The following is a 25,217-nucleotide window of genomic DNA, read 5'->3' on the forward strand; positions in this document are numbered from 1 at the left end:
GCGACGCGCGTGCGCGATAGGGACGGAGAGCCGGGCGCGGGGCAACTGGCGTGGGGTGGGCCTTGCGGTCAGGGGACCGAGCGTCGCGCGGCCGCGGGAGTCGGTGAGCTGCCCCGCGGGGCTGGTGGGCGTGGAGGGTTGCTGTGCGGGCGCGGGGTTCCCGGCGTGTGGGGCGGGGGGGAGGCTCGGCGTGGAGGCTGCGCCCGGGGCGGGGATCTGGCCTGGGAGCCCGACCCGCCGCTGTGAGGGCGTATCTATCTGCCTGCGCTACGCCGCCCGGGTCGAGAATTTGGAGTAATGGTTTCTGTGTTTTATTACTTCTCCCAATTATGAAAACAAAGGGGACTCCTTACAGATAGTTGAATAACGCGGGTGAACGTAAGAAAAGTGAAAGTAACCGCTGTCCGTTACTGTTTTCATCTGGAGGCTTCCTGACCATTTAAAATGTGTGCATGATGATGCAAACTGTTATACATGTACATTTTTTTTTAAGAAATGGGATTATTTTTACTGCTTTAAAAAAGTATATAATCCATATATTTTAAAATTTTTAACATTTTAAAAAACTGAGGTGTAATCCACATATAACGTATTAGTTTCAGGCATACAACATCATGATTACATATCTGTGTACTGTTGCTTTCAAAATGCTTTTTTAGTATTATGATAAAATAAAATACACATACTGTTTAGCACACGGCACATAAAAATTGATCATTTAAGCCATTTTAAAGTGTATAATTCAGTATCAGTAAGCACTGTCATACAGTTGCTTTTTGAAAATTGTATCTTCAACTTGTCGAATGCATTTGTTCATATATTGGTTAAAATGGGTGCCAACTTGATGACACCGCTGACATTTTTGTAAGTATAATTAAAAGAAGACATTTATTTGCAGTTTATTTTCCAAGGTACACATTACATGCAGCTGTGAATGCTCAACAGGTGATATTTGTACCAAAAAGCTCATGTATTAGAGTGATTATCTCCTTTCAAAATGGAACAGTAGTATATAAAATGCAATATTAAACACTAGGTACAGCTGTGACTTAAAACCGCTCTACTGTCTTCTCACTTACATTGGTCTAAGAAATTAGAATGTTCACCTTCCTAAGTTAAAAGTGGTGACCGGGAAAGAACACCATTCTGTTTCAAACTGTTGGTATTTCAGAGTTGAAAACTCATTAATATTAGGTGGGTTATTTTGCAAGGAAGTGTCAGAAAGTGGTTTTAGACATAACTGGATTTCAGGGAATTTCCAGCTGTTGTACACGTGTATATTGTGTGTGTACTCGGAGACTGACAAAAGAGGCTGCACTTACATGTTCTTAATACTGAAGAGAAATAGACAAATGCTGGTTAAGAAGTAGGCTGAAAAGATGAGAATCATTTGAAGATAGATCTCAGTATGTACTTAAAGAGAAACTGACAGAAGCATAAAAAATAGTAACCATGCCACCGTTAAGTTTCTGTGGCTCCTGGTTTCCAGAAATATTAGTGCATGAGCATTCTATGATGTCATGTTCCAGACCGAAAATACAGATAGTGTAGTAAGATATAACTCATGTTACTTTGCAGTGTTCAGTATTTTTAATATGAGAAACAGTCTGAAAGAGTTCCCTAAGGTGAGTCATTATGTGCTCCACAGGACTGGGTTTTTGAGCTTATACTTTTCCTTCCCTGATCTTAGACCTCTTATCCTGCTTCCTTTTTTTATTACACTACATGGCACCTGTCCTTGACTATCTTGTAAGCTGCTCAGGGCAGTGCCTTTTGTCTGCTTAATTCACTGCAGAAACCTTAGTGCCTCAGACTTAGTAGGTGCTCAGTAAATATTTGTTAAATTAGTAAAAGGATGAGTCCAAACTGCAGATGATAGGAATCGACAGTATTCAATACCCTTATTGCCAAGTTAATCCTTAATACCTAGACATTAATATTTCTAGATAGATACAAAAAAAGAAACACATTAGCAGCTCAAATGTCTTCAATTTTAGAAACTGTATTTTGAATAATTGTAGCCTTACAGATGGTGTCAGAACTGTACAGAATTCTCTTATACTTGACCTGGTTTGCCTAAAGGTAATATCTTGCATAATCATAGTACAGTCATCAAACTTAAGAAGTTTACAGTGGTCCAGTACTATTAATTAAACTGCTGATTTATTCAAGGTTCTTCAGTGTCTTTTGTAAGGTTTTTTTTTCTGTTCCAAGATCCAGTATAGTATCCCTCATTCCATTTAGTTGTCATGTCTTCTTGTTCTTCGAGAACTCTGGGACAGTTCCTCAGTTTTACTTGTTCTGCATGATCTTGACACTTGCAGTATTTCGTGTTTGTGTTTTTAGAATGACCCTTGATTTGGTTTGTCAGATATTGTCCTGCTTAGATTGAGGGTGATGCCGGTGTGTCTTCTTCCTGGTCATATTAACCTTGCTCCAGTATTTCTGCCAGGTTTCATCACTGTAAAGTTACTGTCTCTCCTTTGTAATTAGCAGTGATTTTGAGGAAGCTACCTTGAGACTTTGCATAGAAAAGTCTCTCCTCAACTCTCTGTTTCTCCTCAACTTTCACCCACTAATTAGCATTTCTTGGTGGCTCTTGCCTGCAGCAGTTATTACAGTGATGCTCTTCCAGGTGCCTTTCCTTTTTGTTTTTTCTCTTCCATTTCTTAACTGGAATTCTCCGTTAGGAAGAGTTATGCCTTCTCTTCCTTTTGTTGTTGTTATTATATTAGTTACATCAGGGTGTGATGTTGGGTGTTCCCTTTTTTAGTATAATGTGGTGTCACGTTATTTATTTTGTTGCTTAATTATTCCAGCTTTGGCCACTGGGAGCTCTTTCAGGTTGGCCCTGGTTTCCCTGTACATGCTCCCATCATTTTTATGTCTTTCCCTGATTTTTAGGCAACATAAGATACTCATCTTGTATTTTTCATGTCCTGCAGCCCTGGAATCAACCTTTGGATAACCATTCTTATCCAAGAATTCCCTGGTTCCATTTATAGGAGAATGATATTTAGAAACCAGATTTGGGCCACTCGATTTGACTCATCTTAATTGGTAAAGTGGGATAAATATTATTTTAACATTTTAAATATGTCCTGGAAACAATCTTCCTTTAGTGGTGATTATGTTAGAAACTTGTTTGCTTGCTACCAGTATATAAAATAACCTTATGTACCTTATCTCACTGGGAGGAAAAACATGAGAATTAGAGACTACTTAATGAGGAATTCAAAGGAAATTAAAATTACATTGCCTATGAGTTGATGAAGAAAGTGTCCTGAAAAACGCCCATGGGATTGCTTGGGATTTTCCCAGCATTTTCATTTGGGAATGAAACTGAGTGAAGGTATGAAGCTGTGGGGGACAAGAGGCCTGATCCATCTCAGGTTGCTCCCCAGGCCTGGGGCTCACATAATCTTAACAAGCTGATGAGTGTGAAGCTTTTCTTCTGTCCCTGAAAGCTAGCTGGGACATGGGAGGAACCCTGAGGCACTAGGATACCTGAATTTAATTGGGCAGTTTCAGCTCACTGGCCCCCATCTCTTTACTGTGCTATGGGGCTTTCATTCTGAGTTTGAAAGGCCTGGGAGGTCATTAGCTTCTGTCTGTGTTCATGGTTGTGGAGGCTGGGCTAAAAGGGCTGGAATCTTCTGCTATATTCACAGGCATTTGGCCTCATTTTTGTGTTGGTCTGTCTTCTCATCACCTCTTTAGAAATACTTCACTGACCTCTTGGGACATTTCTGCAGCAGCTGCTTCAGGTCAGCTTGAAGGCTTATTTTTGGTGTTCGTTTCGCGGTGTGTCTCAACTGCCCAAGATAGGTCAGTGCCCTTTATGTTTCCCACTGGGTGTGTTTCTTCCAGATGCTTCTCTTTGGCCTCCATTTCATTCTCTTGAGCCTCGGTGCCTGTTTCTCTTTCCCCTGAGCAGGAGATGTTTGTAGGTCATGTAGGGGATGATGGTTTCTTGGTAAAGTAATAATTCCTTTAAGTTTGCTTAACTGTGGGAGATGGAGGGTTCCACTCTTCAGGGGACGATGACCATCATGTGTGACTTGGTGCACTGAGTAATGGGGCCACTTTGCATCAGGGGCCAAGACCTACTGTCTATTTCATACCTCTCTTGGAGGAGGGGCAGAATGAACAGTGCCCTCTTAACTGAGAAAGTATGCTAAGACTGAAGAATGAGGCAGGCAGCTCCATATAATCAATGGATCCATTTATTTTAGGATAATTTACTCACACAGTGGGATCAGGTGGACATTCTGGGAGCACTGGCAGCTGCACTCTGCGCTGCTGAGGGGCTAGTGGGACAATTTTATAGTTGAATATGGGGGTGTGTGCTTGGAAACAAGTGCATTCCTAAGTCAGGGTTTCTGAATGGGTAACTAGTCTCATGGGCAATGGGAATATGTTACTGAAAGTCTTCGTCATTGTTTGGAGACTAGCAGAGCATAGAGTCTACCTGGAACTAACGATCATGAAACAATGTTTATTAAGTATAAAGCCCTTGAGACAGAAAAGTGATTTACCACATTGTATGGTCATAGGTAGGGTCAATGGAAGGACTGAAGGAGTTGAACGGGTCTAAAATGGCATCAGTTATGCTAACAGCCATACATATGTCTTTGTAGACTCTTTTTTGGTTTAGTTTTGTTTTAGGTATTCTGTGAGAATTGTTCTACATGTAGATTGTATTTTTGATGTATTTGTGGGAGAGAGTGAGCTCCGTGTCCTTCTATTCTATCTTGAAGCACCTCCCCTGGTTTGGTTTGGTTTTAACATGCTCTGTCTTTCTTTGTTTCTTTTTCTTTTGCATGTTGTGGTTTTTGGCAGCATTTTACTCTCTTACTCTCTTTTGTTCTCTACCTCAGTTGTCAGTTTTTGTCTTACCTTGTTCTCTTAGTTCCACCAGCCGCCTTTGGTTTGGTTGTTGACTCAGTGGCTAAAGTAGAACTAAGGTCACCTCGATTTCTTTTTCCTTTTACAGCTACTTGAGCTGCAGCCACCGTATTCATACATGTCCTCTTCAAGGGTGTACAAGCCTCTTCTGCTCCATGCCCACCTCCTTGAGTCCTGGAAGCTGATACTTGGTTGCTTTATTTTTTAAGCAGAATTATTTACCACCTTGCTGATTATGAAAATAATGTTCTACAATTCAGGGTACGTAGAAAAATAGGAAGGGAAAACCCTCTAATCCCACTGCTGGAGGAGATAATTGGCTGAAAACACTGGTGGCAAGCTGTAGGAACTTTTTTTGTACATATGCAAACTGTGCTTTATTTTTATTTTGTTTAAGACATATTTGAGTTCATAACTGTAATTTCTAAAATTTGCTTCTTAATTTACTTTTTATTTTGGGAAATTGGGAAAAGACAAAAAGTAAAAAGAAGAAAATAACAGGCAGGCGTATTTCCAACACACAGGAGTAACCAATTCTCAAATTTTGGCATATTCACATTCATCTTTTTTTGATGTACACTCTTAAAAAAAAAGAAAAAGCAAAGAGAGAGACCTTCTACATAGATGTCGTGTGAAAAACTTCAGATCAGTACAAATAAACTGAAATTTTCTTTATTCCCAATCTCTCCACCCCCATAATCAGTAAGAGTTTTTGTGAATCCTCCTAGATCATTTTTAAATCTTTTGGGTACTTACGTGCATCTCACACATACATACACATATATATGATTATAGCTTTTTTCTCCAGGTATATCTAGGATGTTCTTTTTAACTTAGCATATGGTTTTAATGTTGTTGGGAAAGGCAGGCAGGCTCAGCTTCTCCTCTCTCGCATAGCACCGAGTATCCTTGGGCTGACGACATTTTCTTGCACAGAAGTGAAGAGCCCTCACCGCCTATGCTGGACTTGCAGCTTTGTGAGGGACTGTCTCTCCCTGTCCAGTGCTTAATGTATATACCCCTTTATCTGCTTAAGTGCCTTTGTTACTGACCCCCAGGCTCACCCCTGCTTTCTGTATTTCAGACCCTGCGGGCAAAGGGCCACAGTCCTACTGTACCATGAAGTGTGGTGCTTGTATCTGTTCCACCTGCACGGTGTTGGCTGTGAAGTGGGTCCGTTGGTCATGGGGGACCAATGGCTTGCAAGGGGTTGAATCTCCTACACTCTTTATTTTCTTCTCTTGCTCTAAATAAACACTATACCACTGGAACCTAGTAGGCATTATCTCTTCTCAGCAACTTAGAATTCTGCTGTGATCTCTTCTGTGAGTGGCAGTTAACTGCTTTTTAACCTCGACTGTACAGCCTGACCACCCAGTGAACAGTGAAACAATTGCCTTGGTGCTTAAGGGTTTAGTATAGTCTTTTAAACTGTTGTGTGGTATTTCATCCTCTAATGTGCTATACTCCTACTTAGCCTAACTGATGGACAAATAAGTCATTTCCATTATTGCATTAGTACAAAGAGGGCTCTAAAGAACACCTGTGAAAATGCCTGAATACCTGTGTAAATGTTTTTCCAGGGAGCTTCCAAGAAGTGAAGTTCCAGGGGCATTAAGTAATGTGACTTTTTAATTGTACTGCTGGCTTTCAAACTACTCTTCCTGGTGGCTGTATACATTTACACTTCTATCCAGTGGTTCGTGCTTTTGTTTCTTTTTGTTTGTTTTTTTCAGACAAGAGGTTTTTACATAGTTCCCTTTCATTTTCTTAAGAAATCCTTGCTTACCCCAGGGTTCTTACTCTCTTTTTTTGTTTTTGAAGTTTAGGCTTTAGCTAGAATACATTTTATGTGTAATATCCTGTGGGTACTGAAGGATGACTGTATCTATCTAGGAATGGAATTCCAAGTAGTACCTGTATGTTTAACTCCATGAAGACCTGCCTGACTGTTTTCCAGTGTGGCTACACAATTTACATTCCCACCAGCAGTGTATGAGTGTTCCAATATATCCATGTGCTTATCTACACATGTTATTTTCTGACTTTTTGATTCTAGCCATCCTAGTGGTTGTGAAGTAGTATTGTATTGTGGTGTTGATCTGCTTTTCCTTGATGACTAATGTTGTTCTGTATCCTATGTGTTTTTCATCCATCTTTATATTTTCTTTGAAGGAATGTCTGTTCAAATGCTTTGTCCAATTTTAATTATGTTGTCTTTTTATTATTGAATTGTAGGTTATTTATATTTTCTAGCCACAAGTCCCTTATGAGGTAATGTGATTTGCAAATTTTTTTTCCCACTCTATGGGTTGCCTTTTCACTTTCTTCATGTGACCTTGGAAGCACAACAGTTTTAAGTTTAGGTGAAGTCCAGATTATCTATTTTATCTTTTTTTGCATGTGCTTTTGGTGTGCATTTGGTAGAATCCATTGACTAATCCATTGTCACAAAGTATCACACCTACATTTTATGATAAGAATTTTATAGTTTCAGCTCCTTACGTTTAGGTCTTTGATCCATTTTGAATTAATTTTTGTATATTGTATTATGGAGAGGTTCAGCTTCACTATTCTTCATGTAGACATACAGTTGTCCCAGCACCATTTGTTGAAAAGACTCTTCTTCCCCACTTTGAGTGATCTTTGCACACTTGTTGAAAATAAGTTGACCATAGATGTATGGGTTCTTTTTTGGACTCTTAAATTCTATTTCATTGATCTATGTGTATATCCTTACGCCAGCACCATGTCTTATAAAATAAGCTTTGAAATTAATATGAATCTTTCAACTTACTCTTTTTATTTTTAGTGAGTTAATTTATTAATGTATTATACTCATTCGAAGTTATTGTAAAGTATTGGTATTATAAAATATTGTAAAATAATGTAAAATACTCATTCGAAGTCCTTGTGCTGTATAGTATATCCTTGTAGCTTACTTATTGTATACATTGTATTTTGTACCTCTTAATCCCCTACCTTTGTCTTGCCCCTCCCACTTCCCTTTCCCCATTGGTAACCACTAGCTTGTTCTCTGTATGTCTGTTTCTGTGTTGTTATATTCATTCCTTGGTTTCATTTTTTAGATTCCACATATAAGTGATAACATACAGTATTTGTTTTTCTTTGTCTGATGTATTTCACCAAGCATAATACTCTCCAGATCCAACTACATTGTTGCAAATGGCAAAATTTCATTCTTTTTATGGCTGAGTAATATTCCATTTTATATGTGTGTGTGTGTGTATATATATATGTATGTATGTATGTGTATGTATATATATGTGTTTGTGTTTATGTTATATCTTCTTTATCTGTTCATCTGTTGATGGACCCTTAGATTGCTTCCATATCTTGGCTATTGTAAATTATGTGCTATGAATATTGGGGTACGTGTATCTTTTCAAATTAGTGTTTTTGGGGTTTTTTGGATATATACCCAGGAGTGGAATTGCTGGATCATATGATAGTTCTATTTTTTTTTTTTTTTTGAGGAAACTCCATACTGTTTTCCATAGTGTCTGCACCAACTTACATTCCCACCAACAGTGTACTAGGGTTCCCTTTTCTCCACATCATCACTAACATTTGCTATTTGTGGTCTTCTTGATATTAGCCATTCTGGCAGATGTGAAGTGATATCTCATTGTGGTTTTGATTTGCATTTCACTGATGAATAGTGAGGTTGAGCATTTTTTCATATGCCTGTTGGCTGTCTGTATGTCTTCTTTGGAAAAATGCCTATTCATGTCTTTTGCCCATTTTTAAATTAGGTTGTTTGTTTGTTTGTTTGTTTTGTTATTGAGTTGTGTGAGATGTTTATAGATTTTGGATATTAACACCTTACTGGTCATATCATTTTCAATTATGCTCTCCCATTCAGTAAGTTGTCTTTTCATTTTGTCAGTGGTTTTCTTTGCTGTGCAAAAGCTTGTTAAGTTTAATTAGGTCCTGTTTGTGTATTTTCGCTTTTGTTTCCTTTGCCTTAGGAGACAGAGCCAAAGAAAATATTGTTGTGCTTTATGTCAGAGAGTGTTTTTCCTATATTTTCTTCTAGGTGTTTTATGGCTTCTGGTCTTAGATTTAGGTCTTTAATCCATTTTGAGTTTATTACTGTATTTGGTGTGAGAAAATGTTCCAATTTCATTCTTTTACATGTAGCTGTCCAGTTTTCTCAGCGCCACTTAATGAAGAGACTGTCTTTTTTACATTGTGTATTCTTGCCTCCATTATCATAGATTAATTGACCATAAGCATGTGGATTTATTTGGGGGCTTTCTATTCTGTTCCACTGACCATACTTTTTTGATTATTGTAACTTTGTAGTATAGTCTGAAGTCAAGGAGCATGATAGGTCCAGCTTTGTTCTTTTTTCTCAGCTTCATTTTAGCTATTTGGAATCATCTGTGGCTCTAAATTAATTTTAGGATTATTTGTTCTAGTTCTGTGAGAAATGTCATGGGTATTTTGATAGCACTACATTAAACCTGTAGATTGCTTTGGGTAGTATGGATATTTTAACAATGTTAATTCTTCCAGTCCATGAACATGGGATAGCTTTCCATTTATTTGTATCATCTTCAATTTCCTTCATCAGTGTTTTGTATTTTTTGAAGTATAGATCTTTCACTTTCTTAGTTAAGTTTATTCCTAGGTATTTTATTCTTTTTGATATGACTTTAAACAGATTGTTTTCTTGCTTTCTCTTTCTGGTATAGAGAAATGGTTCACTACTAGTGTATAGAAAGCAATCGATTTCTGTGTATTAATCTTGTATCCTGCAACTTTCCTGAATTCATTTACTCTAACAGTTTTTTGGTAGAGGCTTTGGAGACTTTAGGGTTTTCTGCAAATAGTATTCATCTGCAAATAGTGATAGTTTTACTTCTTCTCTTTCAATGTGAATGCCTTTTATTTCTTTTTCTTGTCTGATTACTGTGAGTATGACTTCCACTACTATGTTAAGTCAAGAGTTGGCATCCTTGTAATGTTCATGATTTTAGAGGAAAAACTTGGCTTTTCACCACTGAGTATGATGTTAGCTGTGGGTTTGTTATAAATGACCTTTATTATGTTATGTTCCCTCTAAACCAACTTTGATGAGAATTTTTTGGGAGGAGGGGAGGTAATTAGGTTTATTTATTTACTCATTTTAACAGAGGTACGGGGGATTGAACCCAGGACCTTGTCTATGCTAAGCATGGACTCCACCACTGAGCTATACCCTCCCCTGAGAATTTTTATCATGAATGGATGTTAAATTTTGTCAAATGTTTCTGTGTCTCTTGAGATGATCATGTGATTTTTATTTTCATTTTGATAAGTTGGTTTATCACATTGATTTGCATGTATTGAACCATCTTTGTATCCCTGGAATTAAATCCTGCTCGATCATGGTGTATAATTTCTTTTTATATGTTGTTGAATAGGGTTTGCTGATAGTATTTTGAGAATTTTTGCATCTGTGTTCATCAGAGATACTGGTCTGTGGTTTTCTTTTTTAAATAGTGTCTTTATCTGGTTTTGGTGTCAGAGTAATGGTGGCTTTGTAGAATGAATTAGAGAGTGTTCCCTCCTCTTCAAATTTTGAGGATAGTTATTAGCTCTTCTTTATATATTTGGTAGAATTCTCCTGTGAGCCATCCAGTCCTGGACTATTGTTTGCTGGGAGTTTTTTGATTACTAATTTAATTTCATTATTACTGGTTGGTTTGTTCAGATTGTCAGATTGAAGGAATCAGTCTTTGTGATTCAGTCTTGGATGATTGTATGTTTCTAGAAAGTTACCCATTTCTTCTGGGTTGTTCAGTTTATTGGCATATAACTTTTTGCAGTATCCTCTCTCTCTCTTTTGTTTTTTTCTGGTATCTCTGTGGTATTGGTTGTAATTTCTCCTCTTTCATTTCTTATTTTGCTTGAGTCCTTTCTCTTTTTTTCTTAATGAGCCTGACTACAGGCTAATCAATTTTGTTTACCTTTTTGAAAAAGCAGTTCTTGGTTTTATTGCTCTTTTCTGTTTTTTAATCTGTATTTTATTTATTTCATCTCTGATCTTTATTATTTCCTTCCTTCTGCTGACTTTGGGCTTTGTTTATTTTTCTTTTTCTAATTTCTTTAGATGGTAAGTTTCGTTATTTGAGATTTTTCTTGTTTCTTGAGGTAGGCCTATATTACTATGAACTTCTCTCTTAGAAATGCTTTTTCCACACCCCCCATAGATTTTGGAAAGTTGTTTTTATTTTCATTTGTCTCAAGGTACTTTCAGACTTCCTCTCCAATTTCTTCTTTGACCCATTGGTTTTTTAGTAGCATGTTTATTACTCTCTAGATGTTTGTATTTTTCCCATTTTTCTTCTTGTAATTTATTTCTAGTTTCATATCATTGTGGTTGGAAAAAAATGCTTGATAGAATTTCTATCCTCTTAAATTTGTTAAGACTATTTTGTGACTTAGTAATGATCTGTCCTGGAGAATGTTCCATGTGTACTTGAAAAGAATGTGTATTCTGCTGGCTTTTGATGAAATGTTTCATAGATAGATGTCAAATCCATCTGGTTTTATGTGTCATTTAAAAGCACTGTTTCTTTATTGGTTTTCTGTCTGGATGATCTTTCCATTGATGTAAGTGGGGTGTCAAAGTCCCCTCCTATTATTGTATTATTGTCAATTTCTCCTTTTATGTCTCTTTTAATATTTGCTTTTTATATTTAGGTGCTTATATATTAGCTGCATATATGTTAATGAATGTTATATCCTCTTCTCATAGTGATCCTTTTATTATTATATAATGTCCTTTTTTATATTTCATTATAGACTTTGCTTTAGAGTCTACTTTGTCTGATAAGAGTATTGCTGTCCCAGCTTTCTTGTCATCTTCATTTGTGTAAAATATGTTTTTTCATCCCTTCACGTTCAGTCTGTGTGTCTCTTTAGCTCTGAAGTGAGTCTCTTTTAGGCAGCATATAGATGGATCTTGTTTTTTAATTCAATTCGCCACCCTTTGTCTTTTGATTGGAGCATTTAGTCCATTGACATTTAAACTGATTATTGATAGGTATGTACTTATTTCTACTTTGTTACTTGTTTCTTGTTGTTTTTGTAGTTCTTTGTTCTTTTTCTCTACTGTTTATTTATATTCTTATGGTTTGATTTTCTTTAGAAAAGAATATTTCTTTAGAAAAGAATATTTATATTATGGTTTGATGTTCTTTTCTCTCCAGGTTTTGTATATCTATTATAGGTTTTTGATTTGTGGTTACTATGGGGTTCATTTATGTTGACCTATTACTATGTCTGTTTGTTTTAAACTGTTGGTAATTTACGTTTGAAACACATTCCAGAAGATTTACATTTTTCATCCCCTCCCCATTTCATGTTTTCGATTTCATATTTTACATTTTCGTGTTTCTCCCGTAAGTATTTACTGTACAGTTGATTTTACAACTTTTGTCTTAATTTTTCTATAAGCTTATTTAAATGGTTGATCCACAGCCTTTACTAGTGGCATTTTTTTCCCTTTCGTATAAATTCTTACTTCTTGTTGTAGCCTATTCTTTTCCACTTAGAGAAGACCCTTTAATACTTTTTTTGTAATGGTCTGTTTAGTATCGATGGACTCTCTTAGTTTTTGCTTCTCTGATAAATTCTTTATCTTTCCTCCAATTCTGAATGATAACCTTGTTGGCTAGAGTATCTTAGGTTGTAGGTTTTTTTCCCCTCGACACTTTCAGTATATCATACCACTCCCTTCTGGCCTGCAAAGTTTCTGCAGAAAAATTCACTGATAGCCTTATGGGGTTCCCATGTATGTGATTCTTTGTTTTTCTCTTGCTCTTTTTAGAATTTTCTCTTAATCTTTAATTTTTGCCCTTTTAATTATAATATTTCTTGTTGTGCGACTCTGGGTTCATCTTGTTTGGGACTCTCTGTGCTTCCTATACCTGGATATCTTCCCTTCTTCAGGTTCAGGAAATTTTCAGCCATAATTTCATCAAATAATTTTTTAACCCTTCTCCCCCTTCTTCAGGGACCCCTATAATGCAAATATTGATATACTTGATATTGTTTCAGAGATCTTTTAGACTGTTCTCATTTTTTAATGAGGTTGTGATATCTCCCTCTTCTGTGTCATCTCCTGTGGACTTAGGTTCCAACCTAATGGCTTCTCCTCCCTTCCTGCCTGACTCCTTGTGGATCTTTCTTTATAGCTTTGGTTGTAGAAGAGTCTTCTGCCAGTCTCCAGTTTGTTTCTAGTGAGAATTGCTCCACGTGTATTTTTGATGTGTTCATGCAGGAATGTGAGGTCAGCATCCTCATACTCTGCCATCTTGATGTCCTCTCTTCCAGCATATTCTTTTTCAAGATTGTGTTGTATGTTGTATGGGTCTCTTGAGTTTCCATGTGTTAGGATCAGCTTTTCAGTTTCTACAAAGAAGCAAGCTGGGATTCTGATAGGGATTTTTTTTTTTTAATCTATAGATAATTTTGAATAGTATTATCATCTTAACAATATATCGTCTTCTGATCCATGAACACAGAATGTCTTTTCACTTATTGAAACCTTTAATTTCTTCTAATGATGTTTTGTAGTTTTTAGGGTATAAGTTTTGCTCTTTAATTAAATTCTTTTCTAAGTGTTTTATTCTTTTTCATGTGATTGTGAATGAAATTTTTTTCTTAATATTATCTTTGGTTTGTTCATTTCTACTATGTAGAAATGCCATTGATTTTTTTTTTAAAGTAAAAGAATTTTTTTCTTCCAGTTTTATTGAGATTTAATTGACATATAGCATTGTATAAGTTTAATGTGGATAGTGATTTGACTTATATACATTATGAAATGATTATCACAATAAGCTTAGTGAGTGTCCATTAGCTCATTTAGATACAAAATAAATAGAAAATATATTTTTTTCTTATGATGAAAATTCTTAGATTTTACTCTCAACAACTTTTGTATAAAATACACAGCAAGTTAATTATATTTGTCATATTATACATTACATCCCTAGTACTTATTTATCTTATAACTGGAAGTTTGTACCTTTGACTGCCTTAATCCAATCCCCTACCCTCACCGTTGCCTCTGGTAAGCACAGATCTGATTTTTTCCTCTGGTCTGCTTGATCCTGGCAGGCACTACTATGCAAATGTTTATGTGCCCTTTTTCTCTTAAATCCAAAGATAATCCCAAGTAACAGCATCTAGTTGCACCATCCTTCTCCCATCCATCCCAAATAATAACATTGGTTATTTCAGTCTCTTGCCAGTGACTTCTGATGTCCCAGCAAATGGCATTGTCCACATCCGTGCTGAAAAGATACTCCCGAGGCCCCAACAGTGATATATATATAGCTAACGCAGACTTGATTGCACTCTGCTGGGTAGACCTTGAACAGAAGTGATGCCTCCAGGCAGGTGGTATGCTGTCCATCCAGCTCAGGCCAAGGCTTCAAGGGAGCGAGGACATCTTCAGATGATAAAGAAGGAAGAAGAGGATGAAGGCTACACTTCAGTGCAGGCTCCCAGGCCGCAGACACTCAATCGTCCTGGCCAGGAGCTGTTCCGCCAGCTCTTCAGGCAGCTTCGCTACCATGAGTCTTCTGGGCCCCTAGAGACTCTGAGCCGGCTCCAGGAGCTCTGCCGCTGGTGGCTGAGGCCTGATGTTCTCTCAAAGGCCCAGATCCTGGAGCTCCTGGTGCTGGAGCAGTTCCTGAGCATCCTGCCCGGGGAGCTTCGGACCTGGGTGCAGCTGCATCACCCTGAGAGTGGTGAGGAGGCTGTGGCCTTGCTGGAAGAGCTGCAGGGGGACTTCAGTGGGACACCATGGAGGGTGAGTGTGAGCGAGTGTCAGTGCCCAGTGAACCCTGCCTGCCAGCCAGCTGGCTTAGCTTATCTGGGGATGGGGTGCCCTCAACATGGAGGAATTCAGGGGATGTCTTCCCTTCTCATTCCCATGGCCCCTGAGCAGCTGAGAACTGGACGCTAAGCCAGGGACCTTTTGGCAGGTAGCCCTCTCTTCCTTCCTAGAGGAGTAACAGCTCCAGGAAGAAGAGGGTCCACAAGTATCCATAAATAATAGTAATAAATTTTTGGACACAGTGACTTACAGTACACAGAGTACATCTTCACATGTCTAACTTGACTTGCTTCTGACCTGTAAAATGGGGGTGATATCTCTTGCTCATAAGCCAGGGGGCAGTTAGTGTCAGGCTCCTTGGCTTCTGAGTACATGCTGAAACCTACAAGAGCAGTCTACACATACCGTACTACTTCTTTCTCAGTAAACTTCAATCTCTCAGGGGCTCAATCTATTGAAAAAAAAAAAAAAAACAAAACCGGAAAACTGATCTAACAATGAGAATTTGCTCAGTATGTGTTTGACTGCCTACCATGTGTCCAGCCCTGGCCTTGGTGCCGAGAAGCAGCTGACAGTCCCACTGCAGGCAGTAGAGCCGTGGGTCAGTTACAGTGCACTCTGCCTGCCCCTATGCCCTACATAGGCTAGCCTCTCAATGCTCACGTCTTTGGAGGTTTTTTTTGTTTTAAGAGCATTTATCATTTTTTAAATGGCTTTTTAAAAAATTCTACTTCTGTAAAAGTATGTGTAATTCTACGTATGATTCACAAATAAAGGTTTCAGAAATATATTTGATGTATTTCTCTCCTAAATTTAATATAAAAATTAAACCAGTCAAGTAAAACATCTGAATATGTCCTATCAGCAATAAATGGTAACAAATCAACATAAGATATGACTGTTAAAAAAAAAAAACCTTTGTTTAACATTGGGTGCTATTTTCTAAAACTAAAAAGAATATTTATCATTATCCTGTTGAATAAAAATATTCAATAGGATCCAAAAATAACTTACTTAAAGCAAATAAGATACCAGAAGATACAAAATTGTAGCTTGATTATATTCACATCAGTCAGAGCTAGATGTTTGGTTTAAAAAATCCATGAAAACATTGCCAAATGAGCAGAAATGGCCTACCTTGTTGACAGCTAGTTAGAAATTAGAAAACAAAAAGCAAAAGCTGGAAAAAAGCCCCCCAAATTCCAAAAAAATGAATAGAAATGCCCAGGATGCATATAAAATTGCAGAATCACCCTATAGTTTATCAAAATTATAAAAATGTGAGAAACGGGGGCCTGAGAAATTTGTCCTTAAACTCACTTGGCTATGCTTCCATATTCTTGTTTCTTTATTCTCCCTGTGGTAGGATTTGAGAGGAACTGGAGATAAATTACTGTGATGACTTTTATTGGCTTTAGTCTACAGCTATAGAGTATGGATATTTAATGGCCTCAGGCTAAGATTTGTCCATATCAGTGTAGAGAATGTCTTTGCCACAGGACCAGAAAAACCTGAAGTTCATTGGCTGTAGCTTCCTATACTCCTTTCTGCATCAGGGTAGACATGCCTCAAGATCAGGACTGTTTGAAGCCCCAGGACAAAGGCTGCCTCTTTCCAGGTCTTCTTGGATGGGTGCTGCTGGTTTTTGCACCTGAAACGTTTTTCTGTGATGCCATAGCTGACACTCACTGTTAGCATTGCTTTTCTAGTGGTGTTGCTAGTTCAGTCTGGTTTACCGTCTGGGAGCCTTCCTGCCTCTTTGAGGTCACTTTGCCTGTTGTTACATAGAGCTGTGCCTGAGACTTGGTAGACATCATCCAACTGCACCTCTGCTGTGAACCATTATCAGTTTAACTCTCAGGGATAAATTTCTTCTTTCATTTCTACGTTCCAGGCTGAGGGTGTGGACTGAGGGCAAGTGGGGAGGTCTCACTGCAGCACCTGAGTCCTGACAACAATGCTGTCACTGACTTGCCAGGTGCTTTCCTATGTCAAGTGGAAATCTGGTGCCACCTGTCTCCCTGTGGCCCGAGTTAGAGCCCAGGGGGCGGAGGTGAGGGGGTCCTCCCTGGGATTTCGCCTCCTCCTTTCCCCTCTGCCTATAGGTAATGAAGGGCCCAGCTCACCATTCCCTGGGCTCTGCCTTTTAGGGATTGGCCATATGTGGCCTGTTCTTTGTTTGCTTTCTGATTCCCACAGGGATCCTCTCACATTTTCTTCTTGCCAGGACCCAGCCCCTGCCCAGAGCCCAGATGTGCATTGGATGGGCACAGGAGCCCTGCGAGCCGCACAGATATGGCTCCCTGCTTCACCTCTCAGGAGCAGCTCTGCCCTGGGAGACCACCTGCAGCCTCCCTATGAAATAGGAGTGCGTGACCTGGCTGGGCAATCCGGTACTTGCCGCCTGGCTCTAAGACCCCAGCCCGTGCCACACTTCCTGAATTTCCTGTGATGTCATCTTTGCACTCTCTGTCTTCTCACGAGAATCCCTTCCTGTCCTGGCCTTTAGCTCTGTGTCCTTTTTGTCCTTCTGTGACCCATGTCTGCCTCACTCCTCCTCCCATTGCACACCCCACCCTCCCCGGCCCCCAGCAGACACTGGGAAGATGTGAAATGGGTGTTTAACAACAGTCCGTACCTGCTTATGGGCCCAGGAGTCCTCTCTGTGGGGGGAGAGTGGGCTTCTCACTGGGATGCCTAGAGCTGGGCTGCCCTCTCATGGCTCTTTCTCCTTCAGATCCTCCTGCTGCGCAGGTGCCTGCCCCTTCCCAGAGAGAGGGATGCCCAGGAGACCCGGTGACAGCCCAGCCTCAGGTGAGCACAGGACCTTCAGTCCTTCCTGATGTCCCAGCACTGCAGCCTAATGGCGTAGTGGCAGCTCCCCCTCGTCCTGGGTCTCTCTCTGTCCAGTGACCTCACATCCCAAGACCCACGTAGGATACCAGCTTATCCCCCTTGAGCCCAGAGCTCTTGTGCTGGGTGATGACCTTCTCTTTCAGTCTTAACAGATCCATCCTGTACTCACTCAGAGCCAGCCCTATTCCCCTGCCCGCTCCTAAAAGCTCGGAGCTGTGGACCAGATTCAAGTCATAGGACCGTGATTTTTCAGGAGGCTTTGACTTTCAAGGACGTGGAGGTGACCTTCTCCCAGGATGAGTGGGGATGGCTGGACGCTTCTCAGAGGAACCTGTACAGGGATGTGATGCTAGAGAATTATGGGAACATGGCTTCTCTGGGTAAGGCTTCTACCTGCCTCTGCTTCTGCCTTCTTAGTTCTCATTGTGTGAACTATAGAAAGGGGCCTGACCTAGGTTTATGTCCTGTCTCTCTAACTACCAACCAGATCACTTAATCTTTTATCTCAGCTCCTCTCTTAAAGATAATAATGCCAGTCATGCTGGGTTATTGTAAAGGTTGAAGGTCATTTGTGTCAAATTCATGGTCCATTTAGGCATCCAAAAAAGAGTTGGCTGATTTAATGGATTGAGTTATCATGTGGTTCTGGAAAATCCAAGTGATCCTTTTGTCTTTGGCTTCTTTTAGCCTTTTTTGTCTGTACTCAGAGCTATCAGAAATTCCTGTCTGGGCCTCCTTCCCTAACTCCCTCCACCTGCCTCCCTGGCTTTCCCTGCTTCCTGCCAGGAGCTCAGTCCTGAGAGGGCCCTGGAGAGTGGTTCTGATTGACTCACCTCCCTTCCAGTCACACCCCGTTCTCTTCTCTTCTGCAGTGGGGCCATTCACCAAGCCTGCTGTGATCTCCTGGTTGGAGGCAAGGGAGCCATGGGGTTTGAATGTCCAGGGGGCTCAGCCTAAGGGGAATCCAGGTGCTGCCCCTGCAGGTGAGTTCCAGAGAACTGACCAAGTCTTGCTCCTCCCGCACCTCCTCTTCTCTTTCTTAAGGTCTTTTACACCAGATAAATCCTGGGAAACTTACTCCATTGTTTGCTGGAAGGAAGATTGTTAGCAGTGCTGCTCAGGAGCGCTGGGCCCCGGGCTTCTCCCTTCAGGCCAGCCTACTAGACCTTCATATCTGGCCCTGCCCTTCCCCCAGCAGCCTTCTCAGACACAATTCTTGCCCACTGGACGGCTTCACTGTCCATCTCTTTTCCATTCGCTGATGCTCCTCCTCAGCCCTGTGCTGCCCCTGCCCACCCCCCTCCCCCCGGTCCTTGGAACCCCCGTCCTGTTCCTGCTGCTCTTCTCTGCTTAGTCTTCCCTGTGAGATGCTGGATCTGCAGTCCCGGTAGGAGCCTCACCTCTCAGCTCCGGAGACCTTCCTGTCATGCACTTGTGTGGTGACTCCTCTGCCCTCTCGTGCTGTTTAACACTCCCTTCTTAACCCTTTTTGTTTTTCACCTGGGTGTGATTTCTGCATGTGTCTAGCTGCTGGGCCCATCCTTCTCCTCCTCCCTTTTCTGTCACTCAGACACTTCCATGTTTTGCCTTATCCCTTTTGTAAAGGTGTTGGCAGTCAGGCAAAAGCCTCACCACCGAAGTTCATGACATTTTTTTGGTCCCTTGGTGCTTTCTGCAGTTCCACGTGTGGGAAGAGAGTACATTCTTGTATGTTTTATTTGTGTCAGGAGGAGAGCTCCATATGAAAACAAACAAGTTAGTCTTAAAACACGAACCTTTGGAAGAAGCAGCAGCCTTAGCCCTGCCATCAGGATGTCGTGGTGCAGCCAACGTTTCTGAAGGAACAGAGCTCAGAGAATCTTCTGAGCAGAAAAGCAGGTTAAAGGAGCAAGGGGGAAACCCCGTACAAGTGAAAGTGAAGAAAGAAGAGACCAATTCCAGCCACGGGACAGAAAAACACTGTGAAGAATCAGGAAAAAGTAACAGTCTTCATCTAAAACATATTATGTATTTGAGAGGTCCCAGAAGAAAGCAGTCCCTTAAACATGGCTGTGGTAGACACTTCAGAGGGAGCTCCTACCACTATGACTACAAGGAGTACGGGAAAGGGCTCAGACGCGTGATTGGCGGGTTTAACCTACACCCGAGAATTCACGCCGGACTGAAGGGGAAGGCAAAGGATGCGCACGGGAAGGACTTCAGCCTCAGTGCTCATCACCAACGCAGGCCGAATCGTCACATGGTGGGGACGTCGTATAAGTGCAGCGACTGTGGGAGGACCTTCAGCCACAGCTCCCACCTTGCAGGTCATCAGAGACTTCACACTCAAGAGAAACCGTTTAAATGTAGGGCATGTGGGAAAGCCTTCAGGTGGAGTTCGAATCGTGTGCGGCATGAGAAAATTCACACTGGATTGAAACCGTATAAATGCAGTTTATGTGACAAAGCTTTCCGACGCATGTCTGCATACCGCCTGCACCAGGAAACCCATGCTAAGAGGAAATTCCTTGAATCTAATCAGGTTGAAGAAGCTCTCACCTGTGGCTCAGGTTTTGATCATCACTTGAGAGAACAAAGTGGGGAGAAACTCTTTGACTGCAGCCAGTGTAGGAAATCCTTCCACTGTAAATCATACATTCTCGAACATCAAAGGATTCATACCCAGGAGAAACCCTATAAATGCACCAAATGTAGGAAGACATTTAGGTGGAGGTCAAACTTCACCCGTCATATGAGAGTGCATCAGGAAGAGAAGCTCGACGAGCAGGAAGAGTATGAAGAAGACTTCACGCAGCCCTCCAGCGTCCCTCCGCCCCAGAGTGCCCCTCCTGTGGAGAAAACTTTTTTGTGTCAGCAGTGTGGGAAGACTTTTACTCGAAAGAAGTCTCTCATTGATCATCAGAGAATTCACACAGGCGAGAGACCGTACCAATGCAGCGAATGTGGAAAAGCGTTTACCCACAGGTCGGCCTTTATCGTTCATAAGAAGCAGCACACCGTCAAAAGAAAGCCGGAGGAAGCGCCGTCCGTTAGTCAGGATGGAGCGTCCCAAGTTCCCCAGAGCAGCCACAGCACAGAGGAGCCCTACAAGTGTAGCCAGTGTGGCAAAGCCTTCCGGAATCACTCCTTTCTCCTCATCCATCAGAGAGTTCACACCAGAGAGAAGCCTTATAAGTGCAGGGAGTGTGGGAAATCCTTCCGGTGGAGTTCTAACCTCTCCCGACATCAGAGGATTCACTCCTTGGGAAGACAGTATGAGTGCCACGAAAGTGAAGACAGTCCAAGTCTGCAGTCACAGCTCCTCACTGGTGAGAAACCCTTTTGGTGCCAAGAATGTGGGAAAACCTTTACACGTAAGAGAAGTCTTTTAGATCACAAGGGGATACACAGTGGGGAGAAGCGTTATAAGTGCCATCTGTGCGGGAAGTCCTACGACAGGAATTACCGCCTTGTTAACCACCAGAGAATCCACACGAAGGAGAGACCTTTTAAGTGTCAGTGGTGTGGGAAAGACTTCATCGGGAGACACACCCTCTGCATTCATCAGAGAAAACACACCAGGGTGGCCCAGGCTGAATGCAGCGCTGCGGGGTCGTCTTCCCACCAGGAAACAGAGGTGAGTTTGCAGCAGTTAAAGGCAAGTGGGGAGAAACCCCTTGAAGACTGTAAGGCAGCTTGTGGCCAGAGCTCTGGGCTCACTGGACTCCAGGACATACCCGTTAGGGGAAAGTGCCACAAATGTAGCACATGTGGGAAAACCTTTAACAAGAGCTCACAGCTCATTAGCCACAAGAGATTTCATACTCGAGAGAGGCCCTTCAAGTGCAGAGAGTGTGGGAAGACCTTCAGGTGGTCATCCAATTTGGCTCGGCATATGAAAAACCACATTAGAGATTAGCGTGGGGGCTCACAGTGGGGGAGACGGGTTCCGAGCTACCCTGCCGGAGAACCCTTGATTGTAGGCAGCGTGAGGCAAACTTGTACACAGGCCCAGTCCTTCCTATTTTGAAAGCTAGTGGAAGAGAATCCTGAGGATTCAAAAACTCTGGGCATCCCCGTCCTACTGTTGGGCCCCGAGGAGCGGCGTTTGGTTGTGGCCCGGAGAAGCCCCAGCCAGATCTCCTTCTATAACTCTAAAGGGAGAGACCGTTGCCCTTCACGGTTTGACAAAAAGTCTGTGGCATGGTGGGCTGCGGCTGCTGGGAAGGGGCCGGCTGTATCCTAAGTTTTCCTTTGACTTTAGTCTGTGATGGTGCCTGTTCTGCTTGACCTTAAAAGCAACAGCAGCAGCAGCAGCAGCAGCAGCAAGAACTCCTAGCCTTCCCTGGGGAGTTCTGGCTGAGGCTTCGGCCTTCACAGCTGGCTTTGGATACTTGCCATGGGCGTAGGGTTGTCTCGGCTGCGCATGGAGGAGAGCACGGTCCTGGCCTTGATCACCTGGAGCATGGAGCTCTGCCGGTGCCCCTTCGCCATCTCCATCCCACAGGTCTGCAGGGGCGGCAGCCATCCAGCACCTCCCACATGCCAGGCACTGTTGTGTGTGCCAGAGACCCCGCAGTGACTGGAACAAACAAAAACATCTGCCATCTTGGATCTTTACAGACGATAAACAAATGAGATTTTATATATAGTATTTTGGGTGGTGATATGTGTTGTGGACAGAATGAATCAACACAGAGTGAGAGGAAGCGCTGGATTGGGAGGTGGGTTGAGATTTTAAAGCGGCTGTTCAGAGGGGCCTCAAATGAGAAAGTGAGATGTGAACAAAGACCTGAGGAGATCATGGAGTGAGTGAGCCCTGTAGTTCTCTAGATCCTACATGGGACACTTCTCAGGAGGTAGGGTCTTGTCTGGTCTCCTTAGGGAATGGCAGGTAGGCCCCTGAGCTAGAGTGGAGTGAGCCAGCTGGAGGCGAGGGCCCAGAGCTGTGTGAGCATCGTGAGTCTTCACTGGAGCTTGGCTGCCTCAGAGGGAGGTGGGAGCTTTTGGACAGTTTTCAGTTGTGGAGTGTTATTGTCTGAATCTGAACCCTTATAACATGTAATTCAAATTCAGAGTCCCACGTGTCGAGGGCCGAAGGTCACGGAAAGGGCCTCAGAGTCATCAGATCTGCGTTCTAGGCTTGGTGTGCCTTTTCTTGGCAGGATGATCTTGGGCGAGTCACTGGAAATTGGCATCTATTTCCTTGTGTATAAAATGAGAGTAACTGGCTATGCTACCTGACTCTTGGGACTGGTGAAAAGGCTTGGTTAACTATGGTTATGGGTCTGATCTCTAGGACCAGAGCCCTCACAGAGCTGCAGCTCCCAAGCCAGTTGACACAGAAACACCCCTTTTCTGTCCATATTTTCATCCCTGACTCCTTGTGCCACTAAGTACCTCATAGAGTTCCCACCCCAATATGGGTGTTGTTAACCACCTTTTTTAATAAAATGATATATATTTATTTTTAACATTCAAATCAAAATTTAAAATGTATAAAGAATGAAGTAAAAATCAACAGAAATCCCTCTATACTGAGGTGAACCTTTAATATTTGGGATTATACTGATGCAGTCCGTTCAGTAACCTGAGTTTTAAAAAATAATTATATGAGTATTATGTAATTATTATAGAAATATTAGTAAATACAGATTAGCTGAAAGGAAAAGTCTGACTACTTGGAGCCAGCCTCTGAACATTTTGGTGTAATTAGTGTTGGATTTAACTTCTTGCCCTTCTCTGAACATCCCTGGACTGGCCTGCCTTCTGCTTTCTCCCTTCACTCGGAGTGCCACACCCCTGTCCCAGCCCGCCCCGGTCCTCACTCTAAAGGGCCTTCCCTGAGCCTTGTCCCCCTAAGCCCTCTCCCCCGGCCCCACCTGTCCTGGTGCCTGTATGTTGCTCTGTTAGGTGTTGTCTGGGTTTCCAAGTTACATCCACTACTGCAGCCAGACTGAGTCCTCCGGAAGCCAGGTTTGGGTGCTTATAACCTTTTGCTGGGCAGAGTAGATTTTGCACGAAGTTGCCTCTATTAAGGAATGTAGAACTGAATTTAGTTCAGCTAAGTCAGGATTGGAGTTTTTTGAAGGGATCCCTGAGTGAAATGTCGCCTGGAGGCCACCCACGAGCGCGCCTGCTGTGAGGCAGCCCAGCCGTGGGTGGTTCCGAGCCATGAAGCACCCAGACAGCTCCTGACCGCCCAGCCAGCAGTTCTCATCTCATACCCCAACCTGGTCCGGAGAGAGCACACTCCTTCCAACCCTGCCCCGCCTTCTCTCCGCCCCCTGCTGGGGAACTGAGGTTAGGACTGGCTGGAGCCAGACGGGCTGGGACCCCACAGAGCGGAGCGGGCACCAGGAGGTCTTTCAGTCAGCTCGCCCCGGCTGACAGAGCCTGTCAGCCCCAACAGAGGCATGTGCAGAGAAGACAGCCCAGGAAATGTAAATTAACACGGACTACTCACGAGGTGGGCAGATTTTGTAAAATCCCTCGCGTGGGTAAGTGTATGGAACGTGGGAACTCAGTGCTGTGGGTGTGGAAATTGTGACAACTACTGTGCCAAGCAGTTTGCACAGTCTTGTGAAGCTCTGCGTGCTCCACCACCCAGTGATTCTACTTCCGGATAAACTTTAGAACAACTCCACGTGAAGAAGGAAATGTGTATATGACTGTTCGCTGCAGTGCTGTTCAGCTCTAACAAGGCGGGGAAAAGCCTAAATTTCCATCAACAGAAGAAATGGTAAATAAATGGTTGTTTTTTTGTACTTTGGGAAGTGAATGCGAAAGAGCTAGAGTTAACATCTTTCAGCATAGATGAGTCACAGAGACGCTGAGAAAGTTGCCGAAGCTACATATGATAGACTGCTTATGTAAAGTTAAACATACTGTGTATCTGTGGGCACATTATTTAAACTTATTTGTGTTTCACTTTTTCTGTAAAATAAGATAGTAGTGTCAACCTCACAGGGTGATGGGGGTGGGGGGACAGTTAATGAATTAATGCATGTGAAATGCTTAGAATAGTGGCTGGCATGTAAACATTGTTGGCATAGAGTGAACAGTGTTACTGTTTTACACAGTGTGTTTCCTGTGGATTCAAATCATGTGAAATGAGGAGTGTAAAGTCATGTGTCGGAATGATGTGTGAAAGTCATGCTCTGCCTTCCCAGAACAGGAGCTGTGGGGTGGAGTCAGGAAGGGCACGTGGAGGCATCAGTTGTGTTTTATTTCTTTTAAAACGTTGATGTAGATGGGTCAGCATGTTGATTTGATGGGCTATGTGGTGGGTGGTTCTTTTATAACGATTTGCTTAAATACTTCAAAATAAAAATATTTTTAAGCATGGGCTCTGCCATTTTATGATTCTGTAGAAATCCTGGCTCTGCCATTTATGTGCTGTTTCTTAGACTGAGCCGCTCCGTCTCTCAGGACTTCAGATTCCTCCCCTGCACAAATCGGAAGCAACACAAATGGCTATTAGTAAAGGCGTGGTTAAGTCTGATACACCTATGATGGAAAACCAGGCAACAGTTTAAAAGAATGGATATGTTCTCCACGTATTGACACATGATCTCCAAGAAGTGCAGTTTATACGAAATTATAAGCTCTA

General features: G+C 41.9%; 1 protein-coding gene across 5 annotated transcripts; it reads left to right on the plus strand.

Moving 5' to 3' along the window:
* Positions 1-24,953, plus strand: ZNF445 (zinc finger protein 445). Of its 5 annotated transcripts, none has more exons than XM_074345065.1 (8): positions 27-103; positions 4,997-5,169; positions 14,170-14,743; positions 16,998-17,163; positions 17,508-17,584; positions 17,880-18,006; positions 18,499-18,609; positions 19,354-24,953. In XM_074345065.1, the coding sequence occupies exons 3-8, from the start codon at positions 14,315-14,317 to the stop codon at positions 21,522-21,524; spliced, it is 3,081 nt and encodes a 1,026-aa protein (XP_074201166.1). In that variant the 5' UTR covers positions 27-103; positions 4,997-5,169; positions 14,170-14,314; the 3' UTR covers positions 21,525-24,953. The 5 variants fall into 5 exon arrangements, with proteins under 5 accessions (XP_074201165.1, XP_074201168.1, XP_074201166.1 ...); XM_074345066.1 differs by lacking the exon at positions 27-103 and adding an exon at positions 2,061-3,828; XM_074345064.1 differs by lacking the exon at positions 4,997-5,169 and having other exon boundaries at positions 1-103.
* The last annotated feature ends 264 nt before the right edge of the window (positions 24,954-25,217 follow it).

Source organism: Camelus bactrianus, chromosome 17 (genome assembly GCF_048773025.1).
Source record: "Camelus bactrianus isolate YW-2024 breed Bactrian camel chromosome 17, ASM4877302v1, whole genome shotgun sequence".
NCBI lineage: Eukaryota > Metazoa > Chordata > Mammalia > Artiodactyla > Camelidae > Camelus > Camelus bactrianus.

What these genes read in the sequence shown, in the direction of transcription:
- ZNF445 (XM_074345064.1), top strand. Translation starts at nt 14,315, where the DNA reads ATGCCTCCAGGCAGGTGGTATGCTGTCCATCCAGCTCAGGCCAAGGCT. An exon ending in TGGGAACATGGCTTCTCTGG is followed by an intron (nt 18,007 to 18,498) that starts GTAAGGCTTCTA and finishes TCTCTTCTGCAG; the next exon opens with TGGGGCCATTCACCAAGCCT. An exon ending in TCCAGGTGCTGCCCCTGCAG is followed by an intron (nt 18,610 to 19,353) that starts GTGAGTTCCAGA and finishes TATTTGTGTCAG; the next exon opens with GAGGAGAGCTCCATATGAAA.